General features: G+C 49.5%; 1 protein-coding gene across 1 annotated transcript; it reads left to right on the top strand.

Moving 5' to 3' along the window:
• The first annotated feature begins 7,936 nt into the window (after nt 1-7,936).
• Nucleotides 7,937-15,325, top strand: KCNMB1 (potassium calcium-activated channel subfamily M regulatory beta subunit 1). Its single transcript, XM_003404652.4, has 3 exons — nt 7,937-8,163; nt 9,676-9,847; nt 15,056-15,325. Exons 1-3 carry the CDS (start codon nt 8,030-8,032, stop codon nt 15,323-15,325), a joined length of 576 nt encoding a protein of 191 aa, XP_003404700.1. The 5' UTR covers nt 7,937-8,029.
• The last annotated feature ends 826 nt before the right edge of the window (nt 15,326-16,151 follow it).

Here is a 16,151-nt window from a genome sequence, read left to right as displayed (position 1 = left end):
GGTGGATTGACACAGTGGCTGTAACAACGGGCTCAAACATAGCAATGATTGTAAGGATGGCGCAGGACCGGGCAGTGTTTGGTTCTCTTGTACATAGGGTCACTATGAGTTGGAACTAACTCGACAGCACCTAACAAGAACAACAAATAAATAAGTGAACACATAATCCAGAAAGAGCTATAGACTGAAGTGAGAGGTGTTTGTAGAGCAACTCAAGCAGATGTTGTAAAGGAGCCCTGGTACTTTCAAAAACCACTCCTAGGGAAGCTCTAGAAAGACCAGGGGTGGGCTGCGGAGTCAGCGGCACAAGTTCAAATGCAGGCTCCACCACATCACATGCTAAGGGAGAGGCCTTGGGCACTCACAGAAATAATAAGGCCTCTTGTGGAATTTTTGAGAGGATTTTATGTGTGTGCATGTATATATATGCTATATACATAATGTAAACGTATATATATGGGTGGTGCAAATGGTTAACACGTTTAGCTGCTAACAGAAAGGTTTGCAGTTTGAGTATACCCATAGGCACCTCAGAAAAAAAGGCCTGGTGAACTGCTTCCATGAATATCACAGCCAAGAAAACCCTATGGAGCTCAGTTCAACTTTGTAACGCGTGGGATTGCCATGAGTTGGAATCGACTCTATGGTAATGGATTTGGTTTTTGGGTTTTCTACTCCACTTTGACCTTATGTTAACTCCATCTGCAAAGATACTATTTCCAAATAGGGTCACATTCATAGGTACCAGTTGTTAGGACTTCAACATATATTTTCTCGATGACACAATTCAACCCATAAGAGACAAATCCAGGCTTGGAGAGGCGAAGTAACTTGCCATGGACAATTTTATTTAACAGCCCTGGACCTCAATTATCCCCTCTATGAAATGGGTAGAAAAATCTACTTCACTTGGTTATTGTCAGCAGTGCTATTATCTTGGCAGTTGTTGGAAGGTTAAATTTGGGCAAAATATTTTGTGGTCCCTAACCCTGGTGGCATAGTGGTTAAGAGCTATAGCTGCTAGCCAAAAGGTCAGCAGTTCGAATCCATCAGGCACCCTTGGAAGCTCTGTGGGGTAGTTCTACTCTGTCCTTTAGGATCACTATGAGTAGGAATCGACCTGATGACGGTGGGTCTTTGGTTTAACCCTCTATATGGGGTTCCTGGGTGCCACAGTAAGCACTCGACTACTAACTGAGAGTTTGATGGTTTGAAGCCACCCAGAGGTACCTTGGAAGAAAGGCATGGCAATCTGCTTCCAAAAGGTCACAGCCTTGAAAATCCTACAGAGGGCAGCTGTACTATGCATACACGGGGTTTCTACAAGTTGGAATTGGCTCAGATGGCACCTGGTTTTCTTTTTTTACTCTGTGTACTAATGCAAACCATCAATATTTATTGCTACGACACCCTTATTTCCTTGAACTCACCATCTGTCACGCACAACCCCCTGGCAGCAGAGGATCTAGGTTTTCATCCACACTCCCTCCAAAACAAGGCTGGTCGAAGTGTTTGACTATGGTTCACTGACCTGCAGGAAAGAGCTCGCAGCCCCCTTCTACCTAGAGGAAAAGAACCTGGGTGTATGTTACTGCCTGTTTATGAATTCCCAATGTGATAATCTCTAACAACTCATTTAGTATATTACCAGCAAGTAGCCTTTACGTGCTTAAAAATGGCAGTCTGTTGCACTGTGCTTCTCTCCCCCAGGGGACCTGGAGGAAGGACTGGCATTTTTGGATTATTCCTGGGCCTGCAGAGGACTCTTCTGGCCCCTAAATTGATCAAGGACCATCCTTGGACTATCACTGCTGGGGGGGGGGGGCAGAGTCCCCTCCGAACCTGTACTCCAGGTACTGTGTCCTTCATCACAAACAGCCCTCGAGGTCTAAGAATGGCCTTCTGAGACCCCGTTTTGCTAATGAGGCCCATTAAACAGACAATTTGCTCTTGTATTGATATGATTCAATTAGGAAGGTGGAGGTGGAAGGAAACTAACCACTAGACAGCATATCAGGGAGACCTGAACAGCTGCTCTCATTTCACCGCCTGCTGCCTCTCTGGCGGCTGGGGCAGGAGCAGCAGGGGTGAGGGAGGCAGTGGGGCTCATTAAACCCGGAGTGCTGGCCTGCACCCACCTCCCCAGGGACTGGGGCACTCAAGGTGACCTCGAGAACCTCTGGTGGCAGGGGGGTAGCTGTGTAAGAAAGGTGTTATGGATTGAATTGTGTTCCCCCAAAACATCTGTCAACCTGCCTAGGCCATGATTCCCAGTATTGTGTGGTTGTCCACCATTTTGACATCTGATGTGATTTTCCTATGTGTTGTGAATCCTACCACTATGATGTTAATAAGGCAGGATTAGTGGCAGTGATATTAATGAGGCGGGACTCAATCTACAAGATTAGGTTGTGTCTTAAGTCAATCTCTTTTGAGATACGAAAGACAGAAGTGAGCAGAGACATGGCAACCTTCACACCACCAAAAAACTAGAGCCAGGAGAATAGCTTGTCCTTTAGACTCAGGGTCCCTGCACTGAGAAACTCCTAGACCAGAGGAAGATTGATGACAAGGACCTTCCCCCAGAGCTGAGGGAGAGAGAGGGCCTTTTCCTGGAGCTGGCATCCTGAATTCGGACTTCTAGCCTCCTAGACTGTGAGAGAAAAAATTATCTTTGTTAAAGCCATCCACTTGTGGTATATTTGTTACAGCAGCACTAGATGACTGAGACAGGAGGCTAACTTTATGTCCTAGAGCAGAATCAGGGCAGCAGAGACAGCTCAGGCTTTGCAGTCTGGAAGGGCCAGCCTGGAATCTGGCTTGGACACTTGGAGCAGAATAACCTTGGACCAGTTACTTAAGGCCTCTCTCAGTTTCAGTATCTTCATCTGACCCAGGAGTAAAAGGAGGGTGGTTGCTGCTATTGTTGGCTGCCGCTGAGTTGGCTCGCAACTCACGGTGACCTCATGTATAACAGAACAAGACATTGCCTGGTCCTGTGCCATCCCCAGGTTTTGAAACCCTGAAGAGCACAGCTAAGAAGATTGAGGCTTAGAGAGGTGCAGTGACTTGCCCAGGGTCACACAGCGTGTAAACAGCAAAGGCAGGAGGGGTTTAGCTTTTCCATCACGAATATGCCAGCCCCCTACCCCCATGACTGACAAGTCCAACCTCTCAAGTTTCAACTCCTCCTCCCTTCCCCACATCAACAAATGGAAAATCATTCCCCATTCCTGCCTCCTCTGCCAGCCCAGAGAGACGGAGTGAAAAAGAAATGTTTCCAATTATACCAGGGCTCTTTCCCGGCTGCTCTGTTTTGTCGTCTGTTATTCTTTGAAATCTGTTTCCCACCAGATTCTGGGCCACGCAGGTGCAGGGGCCTGCGTAGCAGCTGGCGGCTCTGCTGGCTCTTACCTGCTCTCCGAGTTTGAGTCCCTGGGCTGTGTGCTCAGACGTGACCATGTTTGGGCATGGAGGCTCGCTCCAGATGGGGACCAAAGGCCGCTTCCTTGGAGATGGCCCGGGAGGCTGTGCTTCCTGCTGGAGCTCTGGGGCCTCTTTTAGGGTGGGGGCCAGGCAGAAAGAAACTGTCTGCCAGCTGAAAACTCAGAGGGGACCCGGGAGACTGTGAGTATTGGTCTGAGAGCACTTGGGGAATGGCTTCTCCAAAGATGGGGTCTGGCAGGAGATCTGGGGGAAAGCAGCGTGAGATGGTCAGGGAGGGGGGGTAGCAGGCATGCCCTTCCTCTTGGGACTGTCCATGGGGATTCTGGATTCCAGAGAGGGTGATGCTGGTGTGCCTCGGGACTATGACAACTGGTCTTAGTCAGGGCTCGTGGTTGCTGGTCAGCTGGGGGGTGGCTTGGTGGCAGGGTTGCTCTGGTGGCTCAGTGTTCTGGCCCTCAGGTCTTAGCTTCTGGAGGGGCCAGAGGGCAAGAGGCTGGAGATCGGGACCACACCTGGCTGTTGTCACAATGGACACAGTGGGACAAAAACACACTCGGCAAGAGGGCTCCAGGCATCTGTGCCAAACCTCCAAGGTTTGCTTTGTTAGTATAATAACTTCTATTTATTGAGGGCTTATGCTGGCCAGATACTGCTAGATACATTGTATTTGATATTTCATTTGATCTTCATCACAACTCTCCAAAGCAGGTACTATTAGCCTCCTTTTATAGTCACATGTCTGATAAGTGGCAAAGCCAGGATTTGATCCCATCAAGCCCTTAAACACTGTACTCTAGTCTCTGTCTTTCTAAGGAAAAAGATGTTAACCCAAGTGTAGGGCTACACACAGAAAAACCCATTGCCATCGAGACACAGGACCCTCCAAAATCCTTCCTTCCTTTGCTCTGTCCCATCTTTCCTAAATCCATCCTAGCTCTTAAGGGACTTCTCTAAAAAGGAGGGGAAAAAAAGTCCAGAGATATTTAGCAACTCTCTAAACTGGGAAGTTCTTCTTCAAGTCTAACTGAAATCCCCTTTGTTGCGGTTGAAACCTATTTCTTTCTGTTTGAGTCCCAGGGGATATCAGCAGTTCCTATTCTGCCTCCTGTCTGAGGCTTCTCACTGTGGATGCTGAATCCCAACTTCCCACCAAAGTTTTCTATTGAAATAGATCTCCTGGTGTGGCCTTAGGATTTCACATGACTCTACAAACCCCCTCACTTGGAGAAGGCAATGTCCCCACTGGGGTGTTACAGAGAGGCGTGGTCTGAGCACACCACAGGTTTCAGACGTCCCTGTGTCTGTCTTTCCTCTTCCTTCCTCCTGAACTCCCAGACCTGGTAACACCAGGTTCCTGCCTTCATCATCCTCAGGAGTGCCCAGAGAGCTGGGGGGACACGTGCATTAGAGGGGGCAGTGCCCTGGGAGGTAGGGGAATGATTAGCCAGGAAGGCAGGGGTTATGACAAGGGACGCACTCTCACAAGCGTGCCCCAACTTTCCTAGAGGAAAAGTGGGTACTCAGCCTAGGTCCTTTAAGACATGATTCCCTGTTAGCCCCAAGCCACAAGTTCCTTGTATCCCATAGTCCCTAGGATGGGCCAAGGTGCAGTGACCTTGGAAAGACCCAGGGAAGCAGGTCGTGGGGGCCTCTTTGCCCCATGCCATGCAATGGTATTCCTGTACTTGTAAATATGTGGATGGGCTTGTTACCTGGTACCAGGTAAACCAAGGTGTGGGTTGCCCCATCCCCACCAGATAATAGAATAAACCAAGGCAACCCCACTGCCAAACCGATTCTGACTCATAAGGACCCTATAGAACAAAGTAGAACTGTCCCATAGCATTTCAAAGGCTGTAAATCTTTACAGAAGCTTACTGCCACATCTTTCTCCCATGGAGTAGCTGGTGGATGGGAACCGCTGACCTTTTGGTTAGCAGCCAAGCGCTCAGTGACTGGGCCATCAGGGCTCCTTGGCAATAGAAGGAATACAATAGAAAGGAACTGAACACACTATCATCTTTTCAGTAGAAAATTATGTTCACTTGCTACCTTCCTCTGTCTCCATTAGAGCTTAGAGGAGGCTCATCCTCAGTGCCCCAGATGAGGGAGGGAAATTGTAATGGGCTGTTGTTCTTGTCAACAACCTTGAGTAGTAGGGGAGAGGAGGGCCACCTCCCAGAGGAGGTAGTGACAGAGTTGTAGCCTTGGTGCCTGAATGTGGACTCTCCCCTTTAGGGCGGTATAGAGAGGGATGGGGAGAAAGGGTGGTGAAAACAGTTTGTGCTTGGCTATAGCGTAAAAGTTGGTAGCTCGAACCCACCCAGAGGCAGCGTGAAAGAAAGGCCTGGCAATCTCTTTCTGTAAAGATTACAGCCAGGAAAACCCTATGAAGTAGTTCTACTCTGTAACACATGGGGTCACCATGAGTCAGAATTGACTCAACGGAGTTTAGGGGAGAGAAGAGGTCAAGGGTCTCTGACTGGGCACTTGAAACAAACAGCCCATTAGTTAAGAAAGAAACCTGAGTCGAAAATAAAGGACTTTGCTGGAAATCTCTCTGAACTAATGTCCTTGGACACTCACTAGTTTATAAAAATAATGTATTTAATACTTTAGGTACCTGGCATGAAAAAAAAAGTTCTCCCTGATATCCGGTTAAAATTTATCCTCAAACAGGGAGTTACACAGAAAGATTCTCTGGAGCTCTTGTGTCTTTCGTAGAGATGGGCTCAGGTTAACGTAAACCAACCCACAAACTGCAGCAACAATGAAGAAATTTACCGGGAGGCTGTGGGACAGCACACAGAACCAGGGACGTCTACACAAGGGGAGGAAGCTGGCCGGCTTTGGGGTTCTAGGTTTCCAGTTGCTCTGGAGTCCACACCGACTCATGGTGACCCCACGTGTGTCACAGTAGAACTGTGCTCCATGGGGTTTTTGATGGCTGTTTTTTCAGAAGTAGATCACCAGGCCTTTCTTCTGAGGTGCCTCTGGGTGGACTTGAACCTCCAGCCTTTCCATTAGCAGCTGAGCCCACTGTTTGGCCCCCTCCCCCCCGGAGTCCTTGGGGCTCTACGTAGCACAGGTTAATGGGCTGTTTCTTGAAGACACTTTGTCCAGATTTGCACTGCTGGGAGAGCGTCCAGTGGACCTAGCAGGGGAGGGTGGGATTTTTTGCTTACATTGGGGTGGGGTAGATCCCTCAAGGATAAACAGCGGGCTTTTGCCAGAAGAAGGGAAAAGAAGAAACACTCACTGTCAGCTACTTTTCCCCATTCTGCTTTGGCCCATTCCCTGAAATAAGAGAGTAGTCTTCTTCCCTCAGAATCTCTGGGTGGTGCGAATGGTTAAGTGCTCAACTGCTAACTGAAAGGTTGGAGGTTTGAGTCTACTCAGAAGTGCCTCAGAAGACAGGCCTGGCAATCTACGTCTGAAAAATCAGCCATTGAAAACCCTATGGAGCAGAGTCCTACTCTGATACACATGGGGTCGCCATGAGTTGTAGTCAACTTGATGGCAGCTCTTTTTGTTTCCTTCTTCTTCTTCTTTCCTTGATTGAAGGAGACTGTCTGCCCTTACAGAGGTCCCACCTGATGGAAACCTGTTGCCCACCCCTGTGCCTGTGGCTGCCTTCTGGGAAGCCCTCCTCCCTTCTCTGCATGCTACCCCCAGCCAGCCTTGTCGTGGGACTGTTTTGGCAGACCGTGAAATGCTCCACATTTCCCTAGGAGATAGAGGGTCCTAGGAGAAAGTGCGTGATGTTCCACCTGTCCTGCTTACTCACTGTATTAGCTTCCTGTGGCTGCTGTAACAAGCAACCATACACTTGGTGGCTTACAATAGCAGAAATCTACTTTCTCACATCTTTGGAGGCCAGCGGTCTGAAACCAGCATCACTGGGCTGAAATCAAGGCAGGCCCACACTCGCTCTGGAGGCTGTAGCGGAGACTCTGTTGTTCCTCACCTTCTCCAGCTTCTGGTGGCTGCCGGCACTCCCTGGCTTGTGGCTGCATCAGTCCAGTCTCTGCCTCTGTGGTCACATCTCCTTTTCTTCCTATGTTTGTTTGTAACCTTCCACTTCCTATCTCTTAAAAGGATCCTTCTGCTTGCATTTATCCTGGATAATCTAGGATAAGCTCACCATCTCAATGTCCATAATTTAATCACTTCCGCAAAGTCTTTGCCATTTATTAAGGTAACTAACATTCACAGGGTCCAAGGATTAGGACAGGTACCTTTTCTGGTAGGGGGAGAGGGGTGGTGTGGAGAGGTCACTATTCAGCCAACCATACTCACTGTTTGACCTTGAGCAGGTCCCTTTACCTCTCTGAGCCATGAATCCCTCATGGGAGAATGGAGGTGATAATACTCCCCTCTTGGAGCTGGTGGGAGGCCTACATGGGGTCCTGAAGCCCTCTGGCAGTTGCAAAGCTCCGTCTAAAAATAGGGGTCATGTTATTGGTATTTTTGCACCCTCCTCTTTCACCTGTCATCCTCTCTGTGGCTTACCTGTCACCTGTGGTGATCTCACTTCTGTTTGCCTCTGTGACCCTAGAAATGACTGCTTCCCCCAGTGGACATGGGGAAAAAGTTGGTGATGGCTCAGAAGCGGGGAGAGACTCGAGCCCTTTGCCTGGGTGTGGCTATGGTGGTGTGTGCCGTCATCACCTACTACATCCTGGGCACCACCGTGCTACCCCTCTACCAGAAAAGGTACCTACCCCTCCGGGCCTGTCCCCTCCTCCCCTCCCCCCGCCCACGAAGGATCTCACCTAAGGATCTGGGGTCTGTCAGCAACCCAGCTTCCTTCCTGTCCCTCCCCTGACCCTCACACCAGTAAGAAAGTCTAGACAATATTTATTAATAGGTTCTAGGGTTGAAGTGTGGTGAGAGCAGACTGGACTGAGCCCCGCTAGTCTGGGATATGGAGGTAACAGGTACAGGACACCGTTCATACAAGAAACAGCAAAGGATAGGAGCAAGAGCTGCAGTGTGAATTTGATGTTAGGAGGAACCAGAGACTCACGGGATTTTATAGCTCATCTGTTTGACCCCCGCCCCAAAACATACCAGTCAGGCGGCATCCAGCCTCTTGAATATCGCAAGTGACGGGGCACTCACTACCTCACTGTTCACACCACTTCACTTTTGGGCTTTTCCGATAAGTAGGAAGTGTTTACATTGAGTTGAAATCTACTCCCTGTAACACTGCTTAAGAATCTCGAGAGAAAGCTCAATGTCCTTCTTGAGATGTCAGCCACTGGAGCTTTTAAAGAACAGCCGTGACGTTCCTGACTTGGCTCCTCTTTGGAACAAACACACGCAATTCTCTCTGCCTGTCCTTAGGATAAGTCTCAGACCCTTGCTTCTGAGCACATTCCAGCTGCTGAAAGCCCATCTCTCACTTCTGGCAACGGGCCTTCTGCATGCTAAATGGGAGATAAGTCACAATTGATCTGCTTATGTGTTGATGAGCCTTTTGGCCTCTCCTGGGCCTGGGCCTCCTCACTTTTTACAATACTGGAGCAATTCCAGGCTGGAATCTTACTAAACGCGGCACTGCTCAGAGCAGCCGTGTGCCTCCAACACTTTATCTGCAGATTAAACTCCGTCCACACCATCTTCCCCACCCTCGCACGGAGATCAAACTGCTCCGACAGCTACTGTTTTTAGGGGGAAAAGCACAGATTCTGAAGCCCCAAGGCCTGGCTTCCAGTCCAGTGTGGCCTTGGAAATGTCACTCGTCCTTTCTGAGCTTCGATTTCATTCTCTGTAAGATGAAGATCATGTGGTTAACACGCTCTCATTCCTGATCGCTTAACAGAATCATGAGAGGGAGCTTTTTAAAAAATACCAGGGCTGGTCTCACCCACCCGAGTGAATTCTGATACACTTGGTCTGGGGTGTGGCTTGGGCAGGGGAATCTGTCTTTTCACGTTTCCCAGGGTTTTGGATGAGCAGCCAGGGTAAGGACCACACACGTAGATGATGTCTGAGGCCCCGACCAGCTCTGGTACTCTCTGATTCTCCGATTCTGCCCCTGTGTTCAGGGGCCCTGGGGTCAAGCTCCTTTCAGTGTTGGAGTCTTGGGCAGGTGAGAGTCCCAGTCCTGTATCTCTCTAATGCCTCCTAGGGGATCAGAGGTTCAAATTGGGTGCTCTGTATGTCACCCTGTTCTGAAGGGTATACGTGTGTTTGATGTGTATGTGTGTGTGGTCTCCCCAGTGTGTGGACCCAGGAATCCACATGCCACCTGATTGAGACCAACATCAGGGACCAGGAGGAGCTAGAGGGCAAGAAGGTACCCCAGTACCCGTGCCTGTGGGTCAACGTGTCAGCCGTGGGCAGGTGGGCCGTGCTGTACCACACGGAGGACACTCGGGACCGGAACCAGCAGGTATTGGACTGGGGGATGGGTGCACATTCCCTTAATCCTAACAGGTGTTTGAGCCACCCCTACCTGGCTCCCATCGCCACTGTATGTGGAGACGAACCCGGGCCACCATTATCCCCATGTAGAGAGTGGAGGCTGAGGCTGAGAAAGATAAATCTCCTTGCCCAGGGTCTCACAGTTGGTGCAGGGTCAAGCCAGACCTAGCTCTTCTGTGCTGGAATCAGACAGATCTGGGTTTGATCCCTGCTCTGCCACTACCTGACTGTGTAACCTGAGGCAGTCACCTAACCCCTCTGAGCCTCAGGCCCCACCTTTGGGAAATAGGAATATTAATGCCACACCTTAAAGTGTTGTTATCATTAGAGATACTGTGTATAAGGTGCCAAGTTTGATGGTTGGGGGAGAGTAGGAGCTTAAAAAGGAGCAGCCGTTAGTGCTGTTGTCTCCATTCTGTATGCTGAGTCAAATGTGAGGCGGGCCCTTGATCCCACAGGGTAGAACCTCTGTGACTCCCAGGAGAGCGAGGGGACCAGGGTTGGCGCAACCTCCGTGGGCAAATACTTGGAGACTTTTCTGTCACTGTACCCCGACACCCTTCTCCCTCCCCCCCAAAATCTACCATAATAGCTTTTCCTAAAGGAAATATAAGTTGGCACTCATTCACTCATCCCTTCATTCACTCATCCTTTCATTCAACAAACAGCCCTTGAGCACTTCCTGTGTCAGGGGCTGCACCGGTTGCCTTGAGCTGATTCTGATTCACGGCGCCCCCATGCGTGTCAGAGTAGAACTGTGCTCTGTAAGGTTTTCAACAGCTGATTTTTCAGGAGATCACCAGGCCTTTCTTCTGGGTCACCTCTGGGTGGACTCAAATGGCCAGCCTTTCATTTGCACCACCCAGGGACTCTGTTAGGGGGTGTAGGAGAACAAAGACTGATTAGGAATGGACTCAAAGTGGGAGAGCTCATGCATGAATTACTACCGTGTAGGGAAGGATCCATGGAAGCCCTGGTGGTGCAGTGGTTAAGCACTGAGCTGCTAACTGAAAGGTCAGCAGTTCGAACCCACCCAGTGGCTCCACAGGAAAAAGATGTGGCAGTCTGCTTCCTGAAAGATTACATTCTTGGAAACCCCGTGGAGCAGTTCTACTTTGCCGTATGGAGTTGCTATGAGTCGCAATCAATTGGATAGCAATGGGTTTGGTCTTTTTTGTCTGGTAGGGAGGGATCCAGGAGCACTGATGGTGCAATGGTTAATTGCTCAGTTGCTAACCAAAAGGTTGGCAGCTCCAATCCACCCAGCAGCTCTGTGAGAGAAAGACCTGGTGACCTGCTCCTGTGAAGATTACAGCCAAGAAAGCCCTGTGGAGCAGTTCTACTGGGTAACACATATGGTCACTATGAGTCGAAAAGGACTTGACAGCACAGCACCCAACAACGGGAGAGGTAGTACCATCAAGAGGGACAGAGAAGGAACTATGGGGGTTAAAAGGAGGGAGAGCTGCTTCCCGCCAACAGCGAGGAGAGTTACGGGGTTTCAGAAAGGCGTTTGGGTTAGGCTTTAAAAACAAGGCAAGCTCTGGATGATTCTGAGGTTGGAAATCACTACTGGAAGCAATTGAGGCAGAGCTGTGTCAGGAATGTGGGTTCAGTTACGGGGCAGAGGGGCTGGATCTACAACAAGTACCCAGGGATGGGATGAATGGGTCTGCGCTGGAATGGAGGTGAGATGGGTGGACGCTGAGAGTCACAACTTAGTGGCTGGGGGATGGTGACAGCGCTGGGGGGTCAGGGAGGAGTGGGCCTGAGCAGTGTAAGGCAGTTAGACCTGTTCTGCTATCACTAAAATGATTCAGGGGTCCCTGGGTGGTGCAGACAGCTCATGTGCTCAGCTGCTAACCCAGAGGCACCTCAGAAGAAAGGCCTGGTAATCTACTTCTGAAAAATCAGCCACCGAAAACCCTATGGAGCACAGTTCCACTCTGACACACATGGAGTCACCATGAGTCAGAGTCGACTCCATGACAACTGGACCGGGAGAATGATTCAGCACCATCAGACAGAGTTAGAGCCTCAGAAACACCTAAATTTTAGCTCCTACTCATGACCCTGCTTTTCTTTGGCATTCGGTGATCTTGGATTTATCCTAAAGAGTAAGCAAAAAATTCTCAAAGGCAAGCAGTAAGTGATAACTGGTGCTATTCTCCTGCGAGATGTTAGAGACTGGGGAGTGGGCTGGTGGGCCGGTGGGCAGGCTGCCTCCCTGATCCTGAGGCTGCCAGCTCAGGAGTGAGAGGCTAGGTTGTCCCCTGAGTGAGCTGTCAGCAGCTTGTGAGACAAACTCCATCTGGTCCTGAAAGGACAGTGTTGGCTGCCACCAACATTTCCCAGACATTGCCAGAACCAGGGCTCATGACAGGCTGCCATTCTGGTGAGGGGTGAAAGTACTCTTCATGTTTTCGCCAAGCAGCTGGGTAGTGGGTCTTTGCTCATGCGTGCAGGGGGTGGTGATCCAGTGCAGCTGGGTGTTCTCTGGAATCACAGATTAGAGACCAGGCAAGGCTCTCTTCCCCACTCCTACTCTGTGGACAGGGCAGCCCCACTGCTCTCTTGTTCTGCTGGAAAACTTAGTTTATCCTGGGGGAGTTCTGAGTCTTTCCTGTGGCCAGTGTTGAGAACAGCGATGCCCCAGGGTCACTCAGGGTTAGCTGGACCAGGGCTGGGGGAAGAGGAGGCACACAGGCTCCAGGTCTGGGCTTGGCTCTGCAGAGCAAACTCCTGCCCAGTGTCTCTCCAAACACACCAGAATAAAGGATCCAGAGTAACTGCAAGCAGGCAAGGGGTACAGTGAGGCCAGGGGTGAGCACAAGCCCCCCTCGGAGCTCAGCCATGGGGCCCGCTTTAATAAGGAGAGGGGCTGTGGTTGTGATTTCATAGATCAGTCAACAATGATATTTTTAACAATAACAATAGCATCTTCCACTTATTGAGCATTTACCTGGGCCAGGCTCTGATCTAAGCACTTTGCACACATCATCCTGTTTATTCCCCACGACAATCCCACTAGGCTGTCACCTCACATCCATGCTATGCCTGGCTCTAAGAGGTTGCAGAGTTTGCCAAGTTCACACAACCTGGAACTGGTGGTTGAACCCAGGCCTGTCTGTCTCCATAGCCATACCTTTGCTCATCCAGTAGGTACTCGAGGTCACAGTCAGAGGCACTGGGGAGACTTGGCCCAGGCCCCCTGGCTCTCAGCTTAGGACCCTGGATCCACCTGTCTCTGAGGACCCTGCTGCAGTGCCCAACAGCTCTGAACATAAGATTCTTCAGAAGCCAGCTTTTTGCCAGGCTCAGCTGCTCCCTGGTTGAACAGAGACCCATATCTGGAGGCAGTGGCCCCCCAACCCTTTCCTGGGGTCAAACCATGATGCAACCATCTCTGCCCTGGTGGACTGAATGCTCTCAGAGCGGGGAGGTTTGAGGGTGGGAGACCTCACTCCAATGCAGAGGTGAACTGAGGCGGAAGGAGAAGCTGCTTCAGCACTGCCATCTGAGTCTCCCTTTTACACATTTTGATCTTGGACATGATTTTACCAGCGCAGTGGTGCTCAAACTCTAGTGCATGAAGAATTATCTGATTCCTGGGCCCTACCCTCAGTGACTGAGATTCCGTAGGGACCTGGGCTTATCCACAGCCCTCCAGCTACTCTGCTGCAGGTGGGGTGAGGGGCCACACGCACAGAATACCTCCCAGAGGCTCTCATAACCGCATTCGGGCCTCCTGGTGCAGAATCCAGGTAAAACCTGGGTCTCCAGTGCATGCCTCTTTGCTGAGCTTTCCATGTGGGCCTCATCTGAGCAGACCAGAAGGTTCCTACTGATAATGGTCAACGACAGAATTAAATGTGTATCATGCTCTGCCTGCTGAGAGCTCTTTTAAACACATCCTGTCTTTCCTTTCAATCTCAGCATCAGATACCAACACATTCTGTTTGGCTTGTACAGGGTCAGGCCTCAAAGGGTTTTCAATTTGAATTTTTGCCAATATTGAGAGCGCACATTAAAATCTGGTTTTCTGGCTTCTCTTGAAATGCTGGAGATCTGGCTACAGCAGGCCTTGTTGATGGTATGGCATCAATTGTTCGGGTGGAGTGGTGACTGCCAGTTTGGTTGAGTCAGGCTCTCCCCATTTTGCCCAGCCCTGCCACTTCCTGCAATGCAAGTGTCAACAGGCATCTAGCATCTTAATCCTACACCTACTTCCTTCGTTTACATTACCTGTGTTACCCGCAGATAACATACCTGGACAGGCCCTGTAGGCAATTGAGTGTGTAACCTTACCCCTGAATAGAAATACAGAATGCATTGGCCTGTATCATTCATTGATCTCCATAGACAGTTAAGTTTGAAGCCGTTCTTTAATAATATCTTTTGAAAAAGATACTGTGGCTCAGGGCTCCTGGTAGCTCAGTGGATAAGAGCTTGGCTGCTAACCAAAAGGTCAGCAGGTCAACTCCATCAGCCGCTCCTTGGAAACCCTATGGGGCAGTTCTACTCTGTCCTGTAGGGTTGCTATTAGTCGGAATTGACTTGAAGGCAACTGGCTGGTTGGTTGGTTGGTTTATTAACCCATTAGGAGCTCCTGGGTGGCACAAAGGGTTAACACACTGGTGTGCTAACCAAAAGGTTGGAGGTTGGAGTCCACCCCCAAGGCACCTCAGAAGATAGTCCTGGTGATCTACTTCTGAAAAATCAGCCATTGAAAATTCTATGGGACACAGTTCTACTCTGACACACACAGGTAGCCATGAATTGAAACGGACATATTGGCAACTGGATTTTTTTTTTTTTTTTTTTAACCCATTTAAGTAATAAAGAGATCAGGGTTCAGAGAGGGTAGGAGATTTGCCTAAGATTCTATAGCCAATTGGAATCACAGCCAGGACTCCAGCCAGGGCCATTGCCTACAGCCATGTAGATTGACTACTGAACAACTCTAGGGGGCACCATTCACACAAGTGACTGTGAATGGTGCCTCTAGGACTGTGCAATGCACAGCCGACCAAATTTAAACAGATGCCCTGACTCCAGCCCAAAGGGCCTGACTCTAAAGTCATCATTTCTTCTTTACTCCATACCAGCCCCTCACCCTTGAGCCCTATGAAAAGAGATTTCCAACTCCATGAGTGCTCTTGCTTCTCCTCCACAGTGCTCCTACATCCCAGGCAGCCTGGACAACTACCCAGTGGCCCGGGCTGATGTGGAAAAGGTCAGAGCCAAATTCCACGAGCGCCAGGTTTTCTACTGCTTCTCAACAACTCGGGAGAACGAGACCAGTGTCCTGTATCAGCGCCTCTATGGGCCCCAGGCCCTCCTTTTCTCCCTCTTCTGGCCCACCTTCCTGCTGACCGGTGGCCTCCTCATTATTGTCATGGTAAAGATCAACCAGTCCCTCTCCATCCTGGCGGCCCAGAAGTAGACTCATCCACACCAGGCCATTCCAGGACTGGGCCCCAGGGGGCTGAGGAGCTCCAAGACCATTCCCCACTTGGATATCCATGCTCCTCCCCCTGCCTTCCCACTCTCTGCCTCCACTTCATCCTGTTAGCCACTGCATGGTTCACCTTTGGGAAAATCCTTTTGTTAAGTCATTTCCTGCTCGAGAATATGCAATAGCTCCCTAGTGCCTAGGAGGGCAAAAGGCCACCCAGTTACGGCTCTCCATTACCTGTCCTTATTCAGTTGACCCAATCCTTTTCCCCCGTGCCACTGTTCACCCCAAAAACTATGATGATCCTCCTCTCTGTGCCTGTGCTCTTGCTGGTGGTCTAAAGCCCTGCCACCCCAACCAGGAAGCCACCTTTGCAAACCTCAGTTCCTTATTTTAATCCCACAGTGAAAACACCAGCAACTACCATATATAGAGCACATTTAGAATATTACTTTTCTTCAGGGTACTAAAACTATGTATGTTTTAATTCTAATATTAATAAATACATATCAATAACAAAAAGCTGTAAGGAAATATATGAAATATGTCAAAATATTAATATTGATAATCCACAGATGGTGGGATGGTGGTTAATTTAAATTTCCTTCCTTGTCCCCCTTTTAATTTTTAGTACTTTTCTAAATTTTCAACAATAGGAAGATTTTTGCTTCTATTTTATTTATATTTTTAATCAGAAAAATTACAGCATTCGTTATTTTGTAAAAAGTTTGAAAATGTGTTGTTGTGTCTTGTCAAGTTGATTCTAAATCGTGGTGATCCCACAGGACAGAGCTGAACTGTCCCATAGGGTTTC

This window comes from Loxodonta africana, chromosome 2 (assembly GCF_030014295.1).
Source record: "Loxodonta africana isolate mLoxAfr1 chromosome 2, mLoxAfr1.hap2, whole genome shotgun sequence".
Taxonomy (NCBI): domain Eukaryota; kingdom Metazoa; phylum Chordata; class Mammalia; order Proboscidea; family Elephantidae; genus Loxodonta; species Loxodonta africana.
This window is presented reverse-complemented; position numbering and strand designations above follow the sequence as displayed.